General features: G+C 43.0%; 1 protein-coding gene across 1 annotated transcript in view; it reads right to left on the bottom strand.

Moving 5' to 3' along the window:
• The window catches only part of TRPM7 (transient receptor potential cation channel subfamily M member 7), a 397,085-nt gene that overhangs the window by 57,933 nt on the left and 314,026 nt on the right, over positions 1-25,126 (bottom strand). Inside the window, exons 34-36 of the mRNA XM_030189594.1 lie at positions 24,817-25,100; positions 12,479-12,561; positions 11,695-11,900 (exon numbers count right to left, since the gene is read on the bottom strand). Of these exons, the coding sequence (XP_030045454.1) occupies positions 11,695-11,900; positions 12,479-12,561; positions 24,817-25,100 (573 nt within the window). The remainder of the gene's footprint in view (positions 1-11,694; positions 11,901-12,478; positions 12,562-24,816; positions 25,101-25,126) is intronic.

Genomic DNA, 25,126 nt, shown 5'->3' with positions numbered 1-25,126 from the left:
TTATTGTATAATCTGGAGCAATATGGTGCCAAAAGTTTCCTCTGCTCCGTTACTCTTACCGAGAAATCCTGAAAGAGTAAAATCTTTGCTCCTTTATATTCCAACATTTTCTGCTTTTTGAAAAGTTCCAAAATCCTGGCTTTGATCGCATAGTTTAAGTACCTGGCAATAACAGGTCTCGCTCTTCCCGATTCCTCTCTGCGGTTTCCAATTCTGTGCACTCTTTCTACTTGGACACCTCCCGCCTCCGATGGTAGCCCTAGAGCCTTCGGTAACCAACTCTCGGTCAGCTCCCGTAGGTCACTCTCAGGCACTGTTTCAGGGACTCCTATAATGCGCAAGTTATTTCTGCGGCCCCTGTTATCCTGATCTTCTACCCGGTCAAGGAGAATTTTAACCTGTGCCTCCAGCGTTCCTATCCGGGTTTCTGCTGCTGACAAAAGATCTTCCTGAGCCGAGATGCGCTCCTCCGCGTGTTGAATCCGCACCGCGTGTCCCGCGACGCTGTCTTTGATTTCTTCTACTCCCTCATGGAGTTTAGCCAGTTTGTCATCTAAAAGCTGGGACATATGCCTCATAGAAACTTGTACCATGTCCTCTTGTATTCCTGACGCTGTTAGCGGTCTCGTTGGTGAGGGAGCCATGCCGGTGGGGGAAGCAGAGGAAGAAGAAGCTGAGGACGCCATTTTCTTTGCAGCCACGCTCAACTTTTCGCGTCTCTCTCGTACCGATTTCACCGGCATTCCCTCTCCTCTTCCCTCTCGATCTTTAAATCCCTGTTGTTCCACACCACTCACCCGCAGTTTGATTTATTTTTCAGCGCGGAATGTCTGCATAAAAACGTGCTTTTTGTAAAAGGGGAGAGGAGCCGAGCCAACAGACGTCCGCTCAGGCTCTTACCATCACGTGACCCCCCCCAAAGGGCTATTGTAGTGGTGTACAGTTGTGGGCAGTGGGTTTTGGGGGGGCTCAGCAGACAAGATAAGGGAGCAACAATGAGATGTGAACCTGGGAGCATTTATTTGAAGTCCACTGCGGTGCCCCTAGATTGTCCCATTGCTCTCTTGGAATGTCTGGGGGAGAAGTCTACTAAAAATGCTGGCCCCTCCTACATCCCAATGGCTTGAGATTCTACATTTTTCACTTGGATGTTAGCCTACTACTACTACTACTACTATTTAACATTTCTAAAGCGCTACTAGGGTTACGCAGCGCTGTACAATTTAACGTAGAGGGACAGTCCCTGCTCAAAGAGCTTAAAATCTAAAAGACAAGTGAACAGTCAGTCCGAAAGGGGCAGTCTGGATTTCCTGAACAGTAAGAGTTAGGTGCCGAATGCAGCATTGAAGAGGTGGGCTTTAAGCAAGGACTTGAAGATGGGCAGGGAGGGGGCTTGGCGTAAGGGCTCAGGAAGGTTGTTCCAAGCATAGGGTGAGGCGAGGCAGAATGGAAGGAGCCTGGAGTTGGCGGTGGTGGAGAAGGGTAATGAGAGGAGGGATTTGTCCTGTGAACGGAGGTTACGGGCGGGAACGTAAGGGGAGATGAGGGTAGAGAGGTAGTGAGGGGCAGCAGATTGAGTGCATTTGTAGGTAAGAAGGAGAAGCTTGAATTGAATGCGGTATCTGATTGGAAGCCAGTGAAGTGACCTGAGGAGAGGGGTGATATGAGTGTATCGGTTCTGGCGGAATATAAGATGTGCAGCAGAGTTCTGAACAGATTGAAGGGGGGATAGATGGCTAAGTGGGAGGCCGGTGAGGAGTAAGTTGCAGTAGTCAAGGCGAGAGGTAATGAGAGCGTGGACGAGAGTTCGGGTGGTGTGTTCAGAGAGGAAAGAGCGAATTTTGCTGATGTTAAAGAGGAAGAAGCGACAGGTCTTGGCTATCTGCTGGATATGCACAGAGAAGGAGAGGGAGGAGTCAAAGATGACTCCAAGGTTGCGGGCAGATGAGACGGGGAGGATGAGGGTGTTATCAACTGAGATAGAAAGTGGAGGAAGAGGAGAAGTGGGTTTTGGTGGAAAGACGATGAGTTCGGTCTTGGACATGTTCAGTTTCAGGTGGCGGTTGGACATCCAGGCAGCAATGTCGGATAAGCAGGCTGATACCTTTGCCTGGGTCTCCGCGGTGATGTCTGGTGTGGAGAGATACAGTTGGGTATCATCAGCATAGAGATGATATTGGAAACCATGAGATGAGATCAGGGAGCCCAGGGAGGAGGTGTAGATTGAGAAGAGAAGGGGTCCAAGGACAGATCCCTGGGGGACACCGACAGATAGAGGGATGGGGGTGGAGGAAGATCCATGAGAGTGAACTCTGAAGGTGTAGTGGGAGAGATAGGAGGAGAACCAGGAAAGGACAGAGCCCTGGAACCCAAATGAGGACAGTGTGGCAAGGAGTAGATCATGATTGACAGTGTCAAAAGCGGTGGATAGATCGAGGAGGATGAGGATGGAGTAGTGGCCTCTGGATTTGGCAAGAAACAGGTCATTACAGACTTTAGAGAGTGCTGTTTTTGTCGAGTGAAGAGGGCGAAAACCGGATTGAAGTGGATCGAGGATGGCATGAGAGGACAGAAAATCAAGGCAACGGCTGTGAACGGCACGCTCAAGTGTTTTGGAGAGGAAGGGTAGGAGGGAGATGGGGCGGTAGTTGGAGGGACAGGTAGGGTCAAGTGATGGTTTTTTGAGGAGAGGTGTGACTACAGCGTGCTTGAAGGTGTCAGGGACAGTTGCAGTGGAGAGAGAGAGGTTGAGGATATGACAGATGGAGGGGGTGACAGTATGAGAGATGATGTTAAGTAAGTTGATGGGGATGGGATCAGAAGAGCAGGTGGTGCATTTCGAGGAGGAAAGTAGGCGAGCAGTTTCCTCCTTGGTGATGTCAGGAAAGGAGGAGAAAGGGGCCTGGGTTGGTTGGTTGAGGGAGAGGGTTGAAGGGTGAAGAGGAGGAGATGGCTTGGTAGTGAACTCAAGGTTGATCTTTTGCACCTTGTCACGGAAGTAATCGGCCAGTGATTGAGGAGAGAGCGAGGGGGGTGGGGGGGTGGGAGCAGAGGTCACTTTGAGGAGGGAGTTAAGGGTGGCGAAGAGACGACGGGGGTTGGAGCTGAGAGAATTGGTCAATTGGGTGTAATAGTCCTGTTTGGCAAGGAATAGGGAGGAGTGGAAGGAGGATAGCATGAATTTGTAGTGAAGGAAGTCAGAAAGGGTGCGAGATTTCCTCCAGAGGCGAACAGCAGATCGGGCACAGGAGCTAAGGTAACGGATGCAAGGGGTCAGCCAAGGCTGGGGATTAGTACGCTTTGTGGGACGGGAGATGGATGGTGCGAGGGTGTCCAAAGCAGAGGAGAGAGTGGCATTGTAAATCGAGACAGCCTTGTCGACAGACTCGGAGGACATGATGGAGGGGAGGAGATTAGAAATACTAGAGGATAGGGTGGGAGGGTCAATAGCCTGGAGATTCCTGGACGTAGTGGTTAAAGTTGGACGGGGCTGAGGGGGGGGGGGGGTGAAGAAGTGTGAAGGTGATCAGGTGATGATCTGAGAGAGGAAGAGCTGAAGCGTGGAAATTGGAGGGAGAGCCGGAAGAGGAGAGGACGAGGTCAAGACAATGGCCATCTCGGTGAGTAGGGGTGGTGAAGCATAGCTGGAGGTTGAAGGAGGATGTTAGGGTGAGGAACTGAGAAGCGTGAGGGTCGGATTGGTCATCAACGTGTATGTTAAAGACGCCGAGAATGAGGGACGGAGATGAGGGTTCAAGAAAAACGGAGAGCCAGGCATCGAAGTCGGTGAGGAAGGAAGAGAGGGATTTATTAGGGGGGCGGTAAATGACTGCCACTCTGAGTGGCAATGGGTAGAATAGCCGGATGGAGTGTGCTTCAAAGGACGAGAAGCAGTGAGACTGCGGTAGGAGGAGAGGTTGGAAACTACAGGAGGGCGAGAGTAGTAGCCTGACGCCTCCACCGCGGCCAGTTGGGCGGGGAGTGTGGGAGAAGAGATAACCTCCAAGACAAAGGGCAGCGACTAAGGCAGAGTCGTCAGGGGAGAGCCAGGTTTCAGTTAGGGCGAGCAGTTGAAGGGAACGAGAGATGAAGAGATCGTGGGTGAAGGGCAGTTTGTTGCAGACTGAGTGGGCATTCCACAGGGCATATGAGAAGGGGAGGGAGGAGGGGGGGGGGGGGGGGGAGGAGGGGAATAGAGATGAGATTGGAGACATCACGGAATCGTTTGCATGGATAGGAGGAGGACGGGTGAGGGGGGCCTGGGTTAGGATTAATGTCTCCCGCAGATAGCAAGAGGAGGAGCAAGAGAGTGCGGAGGAGGGTGGGCGACGAAGGCGACGAAGACGGAATGCACTTAGGAGGAATGGTGATGGGTTAATGGCAGGAAGGAAGTGTTGAAGGTTAAGAGCTAGGAAGGAGGAGGGGGACACGAGGGATGGTGAGGTGGTGAGGGATGGGGGTGAATGGGGTATTGCCGTAGCGAGCAGGACGGGAGGGTACATGGGTGGGCAATGAGTTCTAGCAGTAGACAGCGGTAGGGAAAGGGGGAAAAGATTAGGAAGGGATAGGGCAAGGAAGAGAATATGGACAGGGGCCATAAGTGATGATTGCGGTGTAACAAGTGTATGTGTAGTGACTGAGGTGATAAGCAGATAGATGGAGCGGAAAAAGCTGGATTGGAGGCTTGGATTGCAGCAGACTTTGATCTTGGTGAACTGGGTTTGATTCCTACTGCAGCTCCTTGTGACTCTGGGCAATCACTAAACCCTCCATTGCCCCAGGTACAAATAAGTACCTGTATATACTATGTAAACCGCTTTGAATGTAGTTGCAAAAAAACACAGAAAAGCGGTACATGAAGTCCCATTTCCCTTTTCCTCCTTTTTTTTTTTTTTTTTGAAAATGGTAAAAAAAAAAAAAAAGCAACACAGCATTCAACCTTGTTTGAAATATTATTTTAGAAAAGAAAGATAAGATGTTTTCCTTTTTTCAAAAATGGCCTTCTTTCCTATTTGGATTCTGGATGTTTTGTGCAAAACATACAAAGTAGGACTTAGAGGTCATATCAAAAATGCCCTTCCACATAACTCTGAGTGCTTTGAAAAATGATAACTTTAGCCATTTAACATTCGGCTTCGAGCCACTGCAGTGACAGTATTCCAATAGAGTTCCCAGGTCACCTGGAATTGGGAGGCCTGAATGGAAGTAAAGTCAGATATCTTTCTTCGCTCCAACGTAAGGAGCTGGATCACGTGAGTGTGACATAACTATTCCGATGGTACCTCTTGACCAATCCATAAAAGTAAGATAACATTTAAGGCTACAAAGATGGACCATTTGAGAAATGCCTGTATTCCTTTCTGTTTAGGCCTTGGCACATGAAAAAGTCCAAAGATCATAGCTGGGGTTCTCTTTAAGGATACAGCCCTTCCGTTAGATATGAAATCAATTATCTGCTGCCTGACTGATTTGATAACAGGGCAGGTCCAAAACATATGTCCCAGAGAGGCCTTAGGATGCTGACATTTAGGCCAAGTCAAAGTTGAGCGGAGGCGTAATAGATGTGCCTTCTTTGGGGAAAGATACAGTCTTTTTGGGAGATGCAATATTAGTTACTCTTTATTGCATCTCCCAAAGACACACACTCTGCAATTGAGGACAAGCTTGTTTTATGTTTTTTATAAAATAATGTGGTGTCAAAACTTGTTTTGTTCAAGTTTTTAGATTTTGTGCATAAATATAATACAGGTATCATCTGACCTATGTGATAAGCTATCTTTTTCGATTTTGCTCACATCTTTTTCAGTAGTAGCTCAAGGTGAGTTACATTTAGGTACACTGGGTATTTCCCTGTTCCTGGAGGACTCACAATCTAATTTTGTACTTGAGACAATGGAGGGTTAAGTGACTTGCCCAAGATCATATATGATTTCTGTGTGTATGTTTTAGATTTGTGATTTTAATTTTCGTATGTAAATTTACATATGTTTTTTCTGTATTTACATAGTAACATAGTAAGTGACGGCAGATAAAGACCAGAATGGTTCATCCAGTTTGCCCAACAGTCACATTCACGCTCAATTGTAGATTAAATCATCAATGAATTAAATCATCAATGAACATGATATTATATACTTGATCATGGTCTTTCTTTGTTGTTTCTGGGACATAGACCGTAGAAGTCCGCCCGGCTCTGTCCTTGTCTTCCAACTACTGGAGTTGCCGTCAAATCCTATCCGAATCTGTCTTGCGATCTGCGGAAAACAGACCGTAAGTGTCTTCCCAGCACTTTCCTCAAGCTCCAAATTACTGGAGTTTCCGTCAAAGCTCTCTTCAGCCCATCCTAATCTGGATTACAATACGCGGCACTCAGACTGTACAAGCCAGCCCAGCACTGGTCTTAGTTGATACAGCCAGAGTTGCCATCTAAGAACCACTTGATATGCAAACCTTTAACTTTTTTTTTTGTACCATTCATTTTCTAATTAGAGATCCTTTGTGTTCATCCCATGCCATTTTGAATTCCACCACAGGCATCAACCACCCTCTCCGTGAAAAAGAATTTTCTGATATTACTCCTAAATCTATCACCCCACAACCTCAATTCATACCATTTTCCCTTCTCTGTAAAATATCTGTTTCTATATTAATACTTTTCAAGTATTTAAAAGTCTGTATCATATCTCCCCTGTCCCTCCTCTCCTATAGGGTATACATATTCAGGTCTTCCAGTCTCTTCTCATGTGTCTTTTGGTACAATCCCCATATCATTTTTGTCACCTTCCTCTGGACTGCTGCACATCTTCCTACATCTTTAGCAAGATACAGACTCCAAAATTGAACACAATACTCCAGGTGGCGCCTCACCAACAACTTGTACAGGGTAATCAACTCCTCCTTTCTTCTGCTGGTTATACCTCTCTCTATACAACCTAGTATCCATCTGGCCACAGCCACCGCCTTGCCACAGTTTCGTTGCCTTCAGATCCTCAGATACGATCACACTAACATCCATTTCCCTGTCACTGCATATCAGCTTCTCATCACCTAACACATACATCTCCCTTGGATTTCTACTCCCTATGTGTATCATTTTGCACTTCTTTGCATTGATTTTCACCTGCCAAACATTAGACCATTCTTCTAACTTTTGCAGATCCTTTTTCATGTTTTCCACTCCCTCCGGGGCATCCACTCTGTTGCAAATCTTGGTAACATCCGCAAAAAGGCAAACCTTACCTTTTAACACTTTGGCAAAGTTCTTCATAAATATATTGAACAGAATCGGCCCCAACACCTACCCTTGAGGCACTCCACTATTCACCTTCCTTCCTCTGAGTGAATTCCATTGATCACCACCCTCTGGTGTCTGTCTGTCAACCAGTTCCTAATCCAGTTCACCACTTTGGGTCCTAACTTCAGCCTGTCAAGTTTATTCAAGAGCCTACTATGAGGAACCGTATCAAAGGCTTTGCTGACATCTAAGTAGATTGCATCTAACCCATGTCCTCAATCCAATTCTCTGGTCACCCAATCAAATAATTCAATCAGATTTGTTTGGTATGATTTACCTTTGGTAAAACCATGTTGTCTCAGATCTTGTAACCTATTGGATTCCAGGAAATTCACTATCCTTTCCTTCAGCATCACTTCCATTACTTTTCCAATAACTGAAGTGAAACTTACTAGCTTGTAGTTTCCAGCTCCTTCTCTGTCACCACTTTTGTGAAGAGGGACCATATCTGCTCTTCTCAAATCCCACAGAATCTTCCCCCATTTCCAAGGATTTATTAAACAAATCTTTAAGAGGACTCGCCAGAACCGCTCTGAGCTCCCTCAATATCCTGGTATGGATCCCGTCCGGTCCCATAGCTTTGCCCACCTTTCACTTTTCAAGCTGTTCATAAACACTTTCTTCCATAAACAGTGCTATATCCACTCCATTCTCATATGTACTTTTGCAAATCAATCATGGTCCTTCTTCAGGATTTTCTTCCGTGAACACAGAAGTATTTGTTTAGCACATTTGCTTTTTCCTCATCATTATCCACATAGCGGTTCGCAGCATCTTTCAGTCTCACAATTTCATTTTTAGTCTTCCTCCTTTCACTAATACATCTGAAAAAATTCGTCACCCCTCTATACATTTTTAGCCATTCGTTCTTCCACCAGACGTATAACTCTCTTGGCTTCTTTCAGTTTCAACTGGTATTCTTCTTTGTGTTTCTCTTCTTGAGTTTTCCTGTATTTCATCAGCGTCAACTATTTAGCCTTTATTTTCTCAGCCACTTGCTTGGAGAACAGTATCGGGTTCCTTTTTCTCTTGCTTTATTTACTCTCCTTACATAAAGGTTAGTAGCCATATTTATAGCTCCTTTCAGCCTGCCTTTCTACTTCTCGTATATCCTCCCAGCCCATCAGCTCTTTCCTCAGGAATTCCCCCATTTTACTAAGGCCAGCATGTTTGAAATCAAGGACTTTCGAGTATTGAGTGGCTGCCTCCCCTTTAGCTGTTATATCAAAACAAACAGTTTGATGATCACTGCTGTCCAGGTGGGCACCCACTTGGACATTAGACACACTTTCCCCCCATTTCCCCCCTTTTGTGAGCACCAGATCCAGGTTCACTCCCTCCCTTGTGGGTTCCATCACCATTTGTCCTAGCAGAGTACTTTGAAAGGCATCCACAACCTCTCTACTTCTTTCTGATTCCACAGATGTAGCTTTCCAATCCACATCTGGCAGGTTGAAATCTCCCAGCAACAGCACCTCTCTTTTCTTTCCCAACTTTTGGATATCTGTAACCAGACCTTTTATCTAGTTCCTCCAATTGTTTCGAAGGTCTGTACATAACACCCATCATCTCTTTTCAAGGTAATCCATTTAAGTTCTTCCTTTCCCCAGGCCCTTGGCATTTCAGTTGCCGCGATATCGTTTCTCACATACAGAGCTACTTCCTCCACCTTACAACCATCTCTATCCTTCCTAAATAGATTGAAGCCTAGTATCTTTGCATCCCCATTCATAGGAATCATTGAACCATGTCTCTGTGATAGCAACAATGTCTAAGTCAGCTTCTAACATCAGGGCTTGCAGATCATGAACTTTGTTGCTTAGATTGCGAGCATCTGTGGACATTACTTTCCAGCTACATTTAAGTGGCAGTCTCATCTTCTGTTTAGTTTTTTTGTTTGGTCTCATTTCCTGCTGTGTTGGTAAGAGGTGATTTGCTAAGATTGTTGTTGTTTTCATTACTTTCTTTACTTCTGTCACATCTTGTCTTTAGCTGGGGGTGACCACTGGAAGTGACTTGCCTCCATATGCTACCTCTGCCTTCTAGTTTAAATGCCTAGGGGCCCTTTTACAAAGCTGCATACATGTGTCAGTTTTGAACTATCGCACAACTACCACATGACCTAGGAGGTAATTTCATTTTTTACGCACATCCAAGTGCGCTGGAAATTTTCAGGTGGACAGCGCTAACTGGCCTAAATGTGCATAGACCATTATCGCCCGGTTAACGTGCGAGACTTTACCGCTAGGTCAACAGATGGAGGTAAGGTCTCAGACCCAAAATGGTTGCATGCCAATTTTTGCTGCACGTCCATTTTGGGCCAAAAAACAAAAAACAAAAAAAAAAAAAGGTCTTTTTGCAGGTCTGCTGAAAAATGGACCTGTGAGTGTCAAATACATGCATCTACACCAGCGCAGGTGGTTTTTCGGCGCACCTTAGCAAAAGGACCCCCTAGAAACATATTGTCTGAATTTCTCATCAAGGATTTTTTTTTCCTGTAACAGTGACAAAGATATTATATGACCTCCCCAATGCATCCCACTTAGGTGAAACATGCCACATTGGGGGAAATTTCTAAGTTGAATAACCTTTGTCCATGCTACCTTTGGTTTTCTGGATTCTTGGTGCTGTTCTCTTTCATTTTTGCTGCTGTTGTTATAGCACCTGCTTCTTCTTTTGTGTGTGTACATATATAACCACTCCAAAGGACATGGCATATAGCAACCCTTTACTTTCAGAGAAAACACATGCACACACACAAACACAGATCATCTTAAAGCACACTATGACTTGGGCATTGTGTTCAAGTCAGTTACTGAACATGGCATTCCTTGAAAATAAGGGTCGATCTTTTATGGAAGTGGTTGCTAAATAGTGGAATGCCATTCTATTGGCGCTGAAAGAGATTCAGGACTACCACCCGTCCAGGCATAAACTGAAAAGTATAGTTATCTGAAAAGGTAGAATTGTTGAGATTGAATAGGGGTTTATAATATCAGAGTTTTAAACTGTGGACAGGCCTGATATTTGTGAGGTAAATTAAGTTTAAATATATATGATTTTCATATCTTTAGTTTGTTATGGCTTATTATTTTATTTTGTATGAATTGTATGTGGATTTAATCTACTATTTCTATGTTATATTTTATATTTTTATGCTTTGTATATTCTTTTGACTGAAAAAAGGAACAAATTGTAGCAGTTTAAAAAAAAGTGCTGGACAAATTCCTGGAGGAAAAATCCAAATCCTGCTATTAAGACAGACATAGTAAAAGTCACAACTTAATCCTAGGGTCGGTGGCACAGAATCTTGCTACTCTCTGGGATTCTGTCGGATACTTGTGACCTGGATTGGCCACAGTTGGAAGAAGGATATGGGCTAAATGGATCATCAGTCTGACCCAGTATGGCAAATTCTTATATTCTTATGAATGTTTCTCCTCACTTGCTCTTTATTTTTGATGTAATATCTGCAAAAGGATCTAAATAACTGTAAAAATGTAATGTTGAAAATCTGCAAGAATTGGGTGTCCCATCACACATATGAATGCAATTTGTCTTTTTGGCTCAGCAGATTCATCTTGCTCCTTTAGTTTTCCAGCTCATTTACAATCATACTACACTAGGGTTAACATTCTATAGTCCTTCATTCCTAGTTATCTGAGCTTTATTCAATGTTCTATCCCTTCCACCCAGCTCACATATCACAGTGACAAATCTTTAGCCAGTGGCCTAAGACCACAGCTCCTTACAGAACCTTGTATACATGCACAATAGGTTCTGGAGGGGATCTGTGGTCTAAGGTGTTGTCTTTATTGATGGCTAGGACTCCCCTTTCCTAGATGCTGTGCATGTTGTCTCCACCACCCTGGTCATCCTGAAAAAAGAAGCTAGGCTGCATCCCCCCTCAAACTTTCTTTAAAGACTTGTTTTTGGATAGCCAGAATTTCCACAAGCCTCTCTGAAGTTCACCAGTCCCATATCAGACACAGAACTGCATCTCAGGTTCTGGTTAGCAGGTTATTTTAAACATACAAATGCTAACAATTTTGACTGTAGTCTGTAATACTTTATAGTGCTGGGTTATGTACTGGAGTCAGTGTCTACTGAACACTTTAGAGAATTATTTCATATTAATGGTTCAGCTAAACAGTAAATTTTATGCCCTATCAGAAACTGTTGCTGAGGGGTGCAATTTTCAAAACCACCTGCCCCAGTGCAAAATCTGAACTGTCCTAACTCTTCATCCTGTGGGAACCCCTCTGCACAATACAGGCAGAATAGCATGTATAACTTTATCCACACTGTAGGTAAACAATTTTCAAAAAGTCCATTTACCAGGTAAATAATCATTTATATTATAAGTTTATCCAAAGAACAGCAGCTATGACGACCCATACCTTGCAAATCCAATACTAGTAACTCTCCCCTTGTGTATTCATAGGTCCAGTGGCTAAATGCTAGCATGGTTTCCTCAAGCATGTTCATGGGAATGATCTCATCACCATTATTATTGTTGTATTTTCTGAACTCCCCAGCCATGCACTCTTCAACAGCAAACCACTGTCCTGCTGAATGGCAATATAAGAGGAAAACCTCCAGGAACCTGATTAAAAATGCGAAGAAACATTAAGCAAAGAAAATCTCCAGATGGACACAATCCTAACCTGCACTTAACTGTATATTATATAACTCTTTGATGACAGTGGGGCCTTGAAGGGATTCTGTACAATTTAGATCAGCAAGAATAGTTAAGTCTCCTCTTCTTTCTGATCAGACATGCTTAGTCAGCAGTAGACTGTTACCCTCCATACCTAGACTAATCCCTTTCACATGAACATGCATAATGAGCTGTTGCAAATTGGTAGTTCTGGCATCAGCTTGTTTTCAATCAATATACTGGTTATTTGCTGAGACTGTTTTGCAGATTGTGTTATTAAACAGGATGAGATAATGCAAATCTGTAATTGTAATGCAAGCTTTTCCTTAATAAGTCTGACATGTATACAAATTAATTAGTGCATAACAAAGCAGATTCTTTGCTAGGATGCCTTTCAAAAGACCAAGGAAAGAGTTCCAAACATGAGATTTGAAGACAACAAATCTTCTCTTTCTAGATCATCTGAATCAAGGCACTATCGTCATTCAATAAGAGAACACAAAATAATTACAATTAACACTTACCTTGGGGAATACGGGATAGATTTTGGTTTCATTTCATTAAATGCAAATGTGAGTTTCTGGGCTGCCCTCTGCTGCTGGATTTCCTAAAAATTAAAATAACTATTTCAGAAAAATACAATTTGTATTGTATGCCATTGCTTCTTTGTTCTTGCACAGCACAAGAGTAGCTATTTGCATTTTAGCACAAATAGCTAAAAGTATTGTGACTGATGTGATAGAAGGGCTGTGGAGTAGGTGTGCCAAACCTTTGACTCTGACTCCTTCTGATACTGGGCTTTAAATTTTTTTGTTCTACATTTAGCGTACTGGTAAACATAACTTATATTTTACCAGTACCTTAGATCCAGAACAAAAAAATATATATCTAAAAGATAAGTTTATCATATATTACGATGTAAGTTTTTATTTTGAAGCTGGAGTTAGGAATCATGTGATGATCGAGTAGTCAGCGGACTCTTCCTGGACTCACTTCTCACCACCATCTTGCATTTTCAGATTTATAATTGTCTTTACTTCAATCTCAGTGGTTGTAGCAGACTCCCACGAATCTGAAGTGTACTGGGAGGAAGCTGATGTGGAGAAAACCTACTATTTGGGGGGAATCAGCAGTAAAGGCTGGCGGTTAACAGGAGAGAAGGGCCGACCACAGGCTTCAATGATGGCAAGTGACGCAGAACAGTCATTATGTAGGAGGAAGTTGCTAAACACCTCACTCAATATGTAGCTGTGGTTCTTGAAGATAAAATGGTCCAAATGAACTCCACGCAGCAGGAAATGAGGGAAGTGATGGCAGCATACCTATCTGAATAGATTACAATTCTCACTAGATCACTACCCAGGAGGTAGTGATGGATGAGCTTGCAAAGACAAAAAGGCAAAATGGCCACAAACCTTTATGCAAGGAGAGTAAATAAAAGCAAGAGAAAAAGGAAACTGATATGGTTCTCCAAGCAAGTGGCTGAGAAAATAAAGGCTAAAGAGTTGGCGTTCATGAAATACAGAAAAACTCAAGAAGAGGAACACAGAGAGGAATACCGAATGAAACTGAAAGAAGCCAAGAGAGAGATAAGTCTGGCGAAAGCGCAAGTGGAAGAACAAATGGCTAGAAATGTAAAGAGGGGTGACAAAAATTTCTTCAGGTATATTAGTGAAAGGAGGAAGACTAAAAATGGAATTGTGAGACTGAAAGATGCTGCAAACTGCTATGTGGATAATGATGAAGGAAAAGCAAATTTGCTAAACAAATACTTTTGTTCTGTTTTCATGGAAGAAAATCCTGGAGAAGGACCGCGATTGACTGGCAAAAGTACATATGAGAATGGAGTGGATATAGCACCGTTCATGGAAGCGAGTGTGTATGAACAACTTGAAAATCTAAAGGTGGACAAAGCCATGGGACTGGATGGGATCCACCCTAGGATATTGAGGGAGCTCAGAGAGGTTCTGGTGGGTCCTCTTAAAGATTTGTTTAATAAATCCTTGGAGACGGGAGAGGTTCCGTGGGATTGGAGAACGGCGGATGTAGTCCCTCTTCACAAAAGTGGTGATAGGGAAGACGCTGGAAACTACAGGCCGGTAAGCCTCACTTCAGTTATTGGAAAAGTAATGGAAGCGATGCTGAAGGAAAGGATAGTGAATTTCCTGGAAGCCAATAAGTTGCAAGATCCGAGACACCATGGTTTTACCAAAGGTAAATCGTGCCAAACAAATCTCATTGAATTCTTTGACTGGGTAACCGGAGAATTGAATCAGGAACGTGCTATAGATGTAATCTACTTACATTTCAGCAAAGCTTTTAACACGGTTCCCCACAGGAGGCTCTTGAATAAACTTGACAGGCTGAAGATAGGACCCGATGTGGTGAACTGGATTAGGAACTGGTTGACGGACAGATGCCAGAGAGTGATGATTAATGGAATTCACTTGGAGGGAAAGGTGAGTAGTGGAGTGCCTCAGGGATCGGCACTGGGGCCAATTCTGTTCAATATATTTGTGAGTGACATTGCCGAAGGGTTAGAAGGTAAAGTTTGCCTTTTTGCAGATTACACCAAGATTTGTAACAGAGTGGATGCCCCGAAGGGAGTGGAAAACATGAAAAAAGATTTGCAGAAGCTAGAAAAATGGTTATGTTTGGCAATTAAAATTCAATGCAAAGTGATGCACTTAGGAAGTAGAAATCCACGGGAGACGTATGTGTTAGGCGGTGAGAGTCTGATATGTACAGACGGGGAGAGGGATCTTGGGGTAATAGTATCTGAGGATCTGAAGGCGAAGAAACAGTGTGACAAGGTGGTGGCCATAGCCAGAAAGTTGCTAGGCTGTATAGACAGAGGTGTGACCAGAAGAAAGGAGGTGCTGATGCTCCTGTACAAGTCGTTGGTGAGGCCCCACCTGGAGTATTGTGTTCAGTTTTGGAGGCCATATCTTGCTAAGGAAGTAAAAAAAAATTGAAGCGGTGCAAAGAAAAGCTACAAAAAATGGTATGGGATTTGCGTTACAAAACGTATGAGGAGAGACTTGCTGACCTGAACATGTATACCCTGGAGGAAAGGAGAAACAGGGGTGATATGATACAGACGTTCAAATATTTGAAAGGTATTAATCCACAAATGAACCTGTTCCGGAGACGTGAAGGTGGTAGAACTAGAGGACATGAAATGAGGTTGAAGGGGGGCAGATTCAAGAAAAATGTCAGGAAGTATTTTTTCACGGAGAGAGTGGTGGATACTTGGAATGCTCTCCCGCAGGAGGTGGTGGAGATGAAAACGGTAACTGAGTGGGATAAACATACATGAATCCTGTTCAGAAGGAATGAATCCTCAGAAGCTTAGTGGAGATTGGGTGGCAGCACCGGTGGTTGGGAGGCGGGGCTAGTACTGGGCAGACTTCTACAGTCTGTGCCCTGAAAATGGTAGATACAAATCAAGGTCAGGTATACATGTAGTGCATATGAGTTTATCTTGTTGGGCAGACTAGATGGACTGTACAGGTCTTTTTCTGCCGTCACCTACTATGTTACTATGATATCACCCGCCCCAAAGATGAAGAAAACCGCAGTCAACAGAATAATCTCCACATCATAGGCTTGCTTGAGTTGGTGTCCAACAAAACTTGATCACTGTTTGTGAACAGGAGTTACCTGTGGGCCTTGGGCCTGGAGGAACTTTGGAGCCAGATCATGGTGGAGATCATTGTATCAGGCAGCATGTGGCGGTTCAGGGAGGCACAAGGCCGGTAATATGCCACATACTGAATTTCACAGATAAATTGGCCATTATGCGAGAGTATCTAGAATGCTACACTCTGGAACTGAGAGGCACGAAGGTGCTTTTGTTTGAAGCTTTTCACGGTGGTGACTTCGATACGCTGTGAGCTCACTCCATATTGTTTGCAACTATTTAACAGGAGAGTGTGGTTCGCCCTCCAGTACCTTGCTAAGGTACATATGCAACATCAGGGCACCACAAAAGTATGCACTACAGGAGGGGAGCTGAAGGCTTTTTTGCATTTGCTGGATCAAGAAAGGCTAGTGGACCAAGCTGCAGAGGCTGGAGCACCTGCACTGGAGAAGCAGTGAGAGAGATGGAGCAAGGATAAAGTTTCTCCGTGCTCTGTGGGTACTGCCTATGACAGATTTGGAGGAACTATTTCACCTGTATCTTTGCTCCAGCAAACTGGTTTGTTTGTTTTTTTTTTTGATTGGGGACATTGTAGACACTAGCTTGCTGATAACCCTGATGACGGGTAGGGTGGGGGATAAACTCAGCTGGGACTCGTTATGGGCCACCATCAGGAGTTGAGCTGGATATTTTCAACATTTTATGCTTCCTCCTTCCTATTTACAATGCTTGTCTGTGCTAGTTGTTCATGTTGTAGTATGTTTTTCTTTTAATTTTTCACTAATTATATGTTTTCTTTGATGGGGAAGGGGGTTAGGGGATAGAGGGTGGTAAGGGGGGGTACAAGGTCCTGGGTCATGGGAGACGGAGGTACTATTGTTGGGTGGGGGGGGGGGGGAATTGTTCTACGGTAAGGGGGAGGAGTAAGAGGAAGGAGGAGGATGTGGTGGGATTGGATCATTGTTGCAAATTTGTGGGAGTGGGATGTACAGTGTGTGAAACAGATTGACTGGGGAGTGCAAATATTTTGGGGTTGTGAGGACAATCCTGGACCACATCAAGTAGAGGGGGCTAATTGGGAGACTGGTATACAGCTATTTTTCTTTTATGCTATGTTGCCGCAAGGGCTAGGGTGCTGACACGCTTTCAGACAATGCTGTTTCTTCCTATGGCTTAAGTATATTGACCCAGGATGAGTGAACTCCACTTCATATCTCTGAATATGGATGGTGTCCACTTCCCAGTCAAATGCCCTAAGATACTTACTTCTCTTGACAAAAGCGGACAGACGTCACATTCCTGCAGGAAACACATCTTACAGAGGCAGAGAATTTGAAATTGAAGAGGGTATGGGTGGGGGAGGTTCTTGCAGTATCCTTCAATACTAGGCAGAGGGGAGTTGCTATTCTAATGCATAAGGGTCTACCCTTAGTAGTATATAAAATTCAGAAAGATCCTGATGGTAGATACATTATTGTAGTGGGGGAACTCTGTGGTAGGCAGGTTTGCTCTGTAATAGTTATACATCTAACATTTATGACCATGGTTATTTTTTCAAATTGGGAGCGTTAATTAGGCAATATGAGGGCTATCAATATATAGTGGGAGGGACTAACATGACAGCAGACCCCTTATTGGACTGCAACTCCAATAAGCCATATCTGCCCAATCAGAGGATCAACTGCATTTAATAGATGCATGGCAAACTCTACATCCTGGGGTCCAGAACAACGCATTTTACTCCCATGTGCATAGGATTATGCTTGATTGGATTATTTATCAGTATCAGAGACACTATTTCCTAATGTTATCATGGCCACTACAGATGTCACCCTCTCTGATCACGAAGCTGTGTGTATGGTAGTTCGGTGGACGGCAGAACATGGAGATTATCATTGGCATCTTAACCCCATTTATTGCCAAAATGATGATTTTAAACTCTTTGTAAGGAAAACATAGCAGAAAATAACTCAGGATAACGACCAGTCAATGGGGGAGGGGGGTACCCACCCACCACTATTCTCTGGAAGACTGCAAAAGTGGTTCTTAGAGGCCATATTATAGCTTACATTAAGCCTCAGCGTAAACAGCAGGATAAGCAAATACTGGAGTTTACTGATGTCTTCCGTACTTTAAGGCAGAGGCACATCCACAGCTTGTCGCCTGGGGAGGAGGAGGAACTTTGTAAGCTACAGGCATCTCTGGATCTGCTTCTAGCCTAATATGCCAAACATAATATATTAAAGTATCGACTGCATAGGTGAGGGCAGAAATCCAGCAAATTGTTGGCTAATTTGGTCCACCAAGCCAGGACACATGCTTTTATCATCAAACTTAAATACCACCAGTGTGTCACGGATCCTGGGGATATTTTGGCTGCCTTCCAACCTATGATACACAATTATATGCTTGGGAGAAGCCCGATGTGGTTCCGCAGGATGAATTCTTTAAAGATCTGCCTCTGCCACAACTCGACTCTGAACGAGCACAAATGGTTGGGGCAGACAATCTCCAGAGCAGAGATTCTTTCCTGTATTAAGAAAGTTGGCTAAGGCACCTGGCCTGGATGTTTATGGTGGGTGGTTGTGTGTGTGTGTGTGTGTGGGGGGGGGGGGGGGGGGGGGGGTTCTGGGGGATTTAGTGCTTGACCCGAGGGAAATATTTCAGGAACTAGTGGGAGGGGAATCCCTGGAGAGCTATCAAAACTGGGCATACATTAACATGAGAGGGTGTCTGCTTGTGTAGCACCCTAAGAGGTGATGAATCTATGTTATTGTGTTTTCATCATATATGGTTTGTTATACTGTATATTTGCTGGATTCATTTAATAAAGCTTCCGGTTATAAAGTAAAAAAAAAAAACTGGGCACACATTATTCTTTTGCCCAAACTAGGCAGACCATCTCCTTTATCTATCAGGACCTTAAAATCCATTCAGCAGTCTTGGCAGCCTGTTTAAATACTTTCTTGCCCCGCTTGATGCATGCAGACAAGACTGTTCAATATGATAAATGCCATACTAAGGAGAAGTGGGTTTTGGCCAGTCTGGATGCTGAAAAGGCCTTTGACAGGATCTATACGTACTGGGTGATGAGACGTTATGGGGTGGGAGAAATATTTTTGGGGTGGGTTAACTGCTCTGTATGAATCCAGAGGCCCAGCTGTTAGATAATGGCCAACTGTCACTGACATTTTCACTTCAGAGGAGTATCAGGCAGGGATGCCCCCTATAGCCACTGCTTTTCATCTTAACCCTAGAGCTGCTAATGGTTACAATTAGGGCTCTGGATGATATCCGGAGGATCCAGGTAGGAACCACAGAACAAAACAGCAGATTATATGCTGTTGTTCTTACGGAACCCTGGTCAAGACATGCATGGTTATTGCTTTTCAAACAGTCACATTCTTTTGGTTTTTCTTTAGAGTCAGTTTGATGGAAGCAATGCCCATGAAGATAGCATCTTCCCCTTACACAGAGCCTGTCTGGCTTGAAACCTCAGCCATGTTGGGATTTATGGACAGCTTCATCATATGGAACTTTTGCAGTTTACTGAGATAGGATTATCGATGGGCATTGTTTGGAATTGACTGTACCTCATGTGTATTGGTTAGCTTCTGTTTGCAACGAGAAGTACCCCAGGGTACTGAAAGAAATAATATATGAAATTGCAGATCTGCTGTTAGTGATCTGTAACCTGCCATTAAAATCATCTGTAGTAACTAAAGATTGAAGGGTGACCAATGTAATGCCTCAATGTGTAAATAAACTCTGGAATTCGTTGCTACAGAATGTGGTAAAGGCAGTTAGCTTAGCGGGGTTTTAAAAAAGTTTGGACGGCTTCCTAAAGGAAATGTCCATAGACTATTATTAAAATGAACTTGGGGAAAATCCACTGCTTATTTCTGGGATAAGCAGCATAAAATGTATTGTACTTTTTGGGGATCTTGCCAGGTATTTGTGACCTGGATTGGCCACTGTTGGAAACAGGATGCTGGGCTTGATGGACCTTTGGTCAGTCCCAGTATGGCACTACTTATGTACACCACTTTGGGAGTTTTTGCGGCTTAAACATCAATTTTGATAAATCAGAGGCTTTGAGAGTGGGCTAAGGTCAGAGGGCAGGAAGATTTCCTCTTAAATGGGCTTCAGGAAGTCTAAAATATTTAGGAATTTATTTAAGTGGGGGAGCAGTTCTCCTCTATAGCAAGAACATCACCAGACAGCTGGATGCCATGAAAGCTGTGTGTGAGAAATACTACTACTACTACTACTACGACTTGTCTCTCCTAAGGTATAATGCCTTCATTAAAATGATGATTTCCCCCCAAGCTACTATACCCTTTCCACATGATGTCCTTTTGGTTGAAATCTAAAGATGAATGAGGCTTTAAAAGAATGCTTAGGCCGTTTAGGAGTAGCCTAGTGGTTAGTAGTAGTAGTAGTAGTGCAGTGGACTTTGATCCTGGGGAACCGAGTTCGATTCCCACTGCAGCTCCTTGTGACTATGGGCAAGTCACTTAAGCCTCCATTGCCCCTTGTACAAAATAAGTACCTGAATATATGTAAACCGTTTTGAATGTAGTTGCAAAAACCTAAGAAAGGCGGTATATCAAGTCCTATTTCCCTTCCCTTTCCCTTTATTTGGAGATAGATGGTGGCTAGAGTGAGCTTGGCAAAATTGGCTGAGCCCCTGGAAAAGGGAGGGAATTCGGACCCCAAATATCTGGTTACATAATGTAGCAGCCCTTATGAGGTGGGTGCAGAAGCTTTATAGTTGTAATGTAAAACATTTCCCACCAGATATGGGGCAGCTCTTGGTGGGCTCCTGGAACTCGTTGACGCTCCTACACTAAACATGTACCAAGGAGTAGAAGGAGGCATTACTCTTTATGGCAATTCTTTTGCAGAAGGCATGGTATTGGTAGCCGAGCCACTGGTCGCGTCTCCTACCATTACCCTCTTTTCTGTTCTTGATGGGTAATCCAGGGTTTGAACTAGGAAAGGGGACTTCCCAGTTATGGCTCTGGGCGATTAGAGGCTGTACATGCCTGCAAGACCTAATCACATTTCCTTCTTTTGAAGAAATGAAATGGTAAGTGGCAGGTGCCTAATGGGCATTTTTTTGTATTATGTGCAGCTTCGCCAACTTTTTTTTTTAAACCTTGATACGTAAGCATCCAGAGGGTCTGGAGTATCAGGAAGTAAATGAGGGTTTTGCCAAGCTTCCCGGTAAATTTAAGAAATTTAGCTATTTGGTACGTGGATGGGCACTACTTACTTGCCCTGTACCCTTTTATCCCTTACCTCTTAGTTGTTCTGTCTGTTTGTCTGTCTTATTAGATTTTGAGCTCTTTGAGCAGGGACTGTCTTTTCGTGTATGATGTACAGTGCTGCGTATGCCTTGTAGCGCTATAGAAGTGATAAGTAGTAGTAGTAGGTGGGCACTTATTAGATAGGTTGGCAGCCCAATGGACAGAGGATTTGGAGGAAGAAATTACAATTGAGAATTTAATCAAGGCATGGAAGGATGGTAGAAATCTCCTTATCAGTTCAGATTTGCAGGAAACTTTATTTAAAATAACACATAGGGCTTACATCACGAGTAAAGGGGGTCAAATTGAATATGTGGGTGGAGGACACGTGCATCAAATACAAACAGCTGAGAAGGACTTGGGTGCACTCCTTCCTGGAATGCCTAACCTTAAGGGATCCATGTACAACCACCATTGGAGTAATCGAGCGAGTGATAGGCCAACCACCGCAGAGCACTTACAGCTTCTTGATGTTGGAAATATGGGACATGGGAGAGCAGGAGCACTTGCCACTCAATGCCCTTTAATGTTTTGTTCTTACTGCTCTCCTTCTGGTCTACAAAGTTATTTTAAGATGGTGGACTCAGGTTACGCCTCCTCTACCTAAAGCCTGGCTGGCACTTATGGGGCGCACAGCGATCTTTGAGTGTTGGATGGCCAAGGCAAATAATCCCAGGGTGATGTGGTATACAGAATTGTGGGATCGCTACTGCAGAGCTCACCCATCAGTTCTTGTAGAACTGGAAGACACGGGAGACCTATAGGGTCTGGTGGTTATCCCCTGGGGGGGGGGGGGGGAGTTTTGTGTGGGTGGGGATCTGTGTGAATGTGAAGGAAATGTGTGGTGAATGGTTCAATGGGTGGTGGGGAGAGGGACAGAACACAGAAAAGGCACTGAAGACATACAGAGTAGGGGAGGGGGCTGATCCTCCATGGATCTTGGATAACAGCCCACTGGGAGGAGGGGATACTGGTTGGGGATGCTGACTTATTTTCATGACATCTGGTCCTAATTATTACATCTCATGTTTGCTTGATGTTTTGTATTTTGCTTTCTATGTACATTGTATTAGTGTATCATAAATAAAATTTGGGGAAAAAAAAGGCAGCTGGAGTTGGTACATTTTTATTGGCTCCAACTCTACTACTACTACTTAACATTTCTAGAGCCAAAAATTCCACCCAAAATTGCTTAACATTTCTAGAGCCAAAACTCCACCCAAAATTGCTTGCAACTCTGTGTTCACAGTGTGTTAGTCCACTTTTTCTTCAGCAACCTTGAAAGCTCTTGAAAACTAGTCACAGATGTACAATAAAACTACATTGCCTGCAAATTGTTTGTTGATCCTTCTTACTATTCATATATATTATCATTAAGATTTAAACATCTCACTTAACATTTTTTTCTAAAGAAAGAGGATAAGTTGGCACCATTATTATCTTCCTAAAAGAACCTGCTCAGAAATTACAGTGGCAGCTGGTTTATGAGGAAACCAAAGTGCTGTTGCCTGTATTCTTTCTCAATTTTCTTTTTGGTCAGATTGCACTGCTCCTACTGGAGGCCCATGCTCAGTTCAAGTTGTGTACGTTTGTTTTTAGAATTATTTATGGACTGGTCCCAGCTTACGTAACACAGTTATTAAATTGTTTCCTCCTTGGATAAATCATTAAGGAACCAAGATAATATTGCTCTTCACTCCCCCTCTATGAAGGGCGTTAGATCTAAGAAAATTCTTTCACTAATTATCTCATATCAAGCAGCTTCTATCTGGAATTCTTTTCCATTAGATGTAAGACTACAAATAGATTATATGGGGTTTCAGAAGAAATTAAAAACTTACTATTTCAGAAATTTTTTATTAGATACAGAACATTCTCACGTAAATTTAATTTTGCAAACTGGCATCCTGTATCGTAAATTCCTAGAATTAGTCTAGTTTCTTACTCTTGTTCTCTGAATTGAACCAATTTTGAGGGGTAATCGTGGAATTAAAGAAATTATGTTATGTTTCTTTGAGAATACCCAACAGAACAGAATTGCCATTGACTTCATTTTCTGCCTCTAAATTTAACTGGTCTTGGGCAGTTATTTTATTTTCCAGGTTGCCACATCATGAATAGTACATCATCATTAAAAGTGGTGCATTAAGCTCTTTAGCAAGCCTTAAAAAAATTAAAAGATGCACTAAATTAGTTTAACATATGCTAACCTACAAAATAATAAGCTTTAAGTTGATTAGTTCAAGTTTAAAAACTATAGCATGTGTAAAGAATTTTCTATTAAAATGAAAACATAAAACACACACACAAAAATCAGGAATAATTTGGAAAACAAACAAGCCAAATTTTTTTTGACCTGCGCACATCCCTATTTTTAAAAGGCAAAATATATTAAGGGATTTCTCCCAGGCTAGTCTCTTCTGTGAAAGCTCCCAGATAGTTATTGTCTCCCCAAATCCAAAAATTCCACTTAAGGTGATGTACCAAATGTTAGCTGCAATACTGCTAGTCAGTTGGATTAATCACATACTGCCGACTGCCCTTTATATTTTGCCAATGTTTAATCATGGAGGGGTGTAACCTGCTTGGCGTGGCAGGTACAACTCTGGCCATCGGTCCATGCATGTCCATCTGCTGTCATTTACTATGTTACTAAACAACCATAACCTGTTTAGCCCTTATTCATAAGGGACGTGTTCTATACCTTTATCATTTTTTGTCACCTTTCTCTGAATCTTTCTGCTGTACCCTTTTTGAGATGAGGAAGCCAGAACTGTACATATTACTTGGTCGCACCAGGCATAATTATATTCTCAATTTTGATCTTGATTACTTTTCAGGTAATCCCTAACATTGTTTGCTTTTTTGGCAGCTGTGGCACACTGAGTTGAAATGTCAACACTGTCCACAATAACCCCAATATCCTCTTCTTGGCCAGTAACTCCTAACTTAGAACTCAGCATTTTGTACTTTTAGACACAATTATTTTTCTCTATGTGCATCACTTTGTACTTGTTTGCATTAAATTTCATCTGCCATTGAGATGCACAGTCTTCTAGTCTCAGAAGATGTTTCTTCAAATACTCAAAATTTTTATTTTTATTTATTTTTGTTACATTTGTGCCCCACGCTTTCCCACTCATGGCAGGCTCAATGCGGCAGGCAATGGAGGGTTAAGTGACTTACCCAGAGTCACAATCCACTGCCGTTTTAACAACTTTGAATAATTTTCTTTCATCTATAAATCCGATCTTCTCACTCATTGCTCCTTTCTCCATATCATTTACCCATATGGAGAACAGAACAAGTCCCAATACAGATTCTTAGGGCACTTCACTATTGACCCTTTTCCATGTGGAAAACTGACCATTTAGTTCCACTCTCTCTTTCCTGTATTTCAGCTCATTTCCAATCCAGAAAAGCACATTGCCTCCTATCCCATGACTCTAATTTCCTAAGAAGGCCTTCATGAAGGTCTTATCAAATGCCTTCTGAAAATGTAAATACACTATGAGGGGCATTTTCAATTTGACATTTTGCAGAAAATATCCAAAAATCCAGTAGCAAACATGGCCATTTTTGAACCTGAAAATGATCTATCCTTTTTTTTTTTTTTTTAACGGCCATTTGCTAGATGTTGTTGTACTTAGTGCATCTATCTTTTTGGACCATTAATTAAAAAAAAAAAGTCTAAGTGAAAAATGCACAAAATCAAGCCACTGGGTTGTAGGATGAGCCAGCATTCTTAGTAGATTGGCCAGCAGACATCCCAACAGAGCAGTACTTCCTTTCACTTTTTACACACGGTATATGATAATATACAAGTTGAGTGCACTTACAGAAAGATAAACATTGAGATTGTTATAAAATTGTGCTGTTCAACAGTGGAATAAAAGAGCCCACTTACTCTGAGACAGAGATGTAACACTGTATCTTCTTTGTAGATGCTTGACCACGTATTCACTACTTCCGGAAGAAAGGATTTGATGATGTAAAGCTGGCCTGATTTCAGGATATCATATTCTGACCAGGTGCAGGCTACCTTCACAGCTCTCCGCAAACCTCCTCCCATCTCCTCTTTACTTAAAAATTCAATTTTAGCACAGAGCCCTCGCTGGGACCAGGACGACATACTGTTGTTCAAGATACTGGGTGAGCTTTCTTCCAGGCGGTACACAGTGACAGGTTCACCTGGAATATTGCACAGAGGGGCAAGA

This window comes from Microcaecilia unicolor, chromosome 1 (genome assembly GCF_901765095.1).
Source record: "Microcaecilia unicolor chromosome 1, aMicUni1.1, whole genome shotgun sequence".
In the NCBI taxonomy this organism is placed as follows: Eukaryota; Metazoa; Chordata; class Amphibia; order Gymnophiona; family Siphonopidae; genus Microcaecilia; species Microcaecilia unicolor.
The sequence above is the reverse complement of the archived record's forward strand: the minus strand, read 5'-3'. Positions and strand labels throughout refer to the sequence as shown.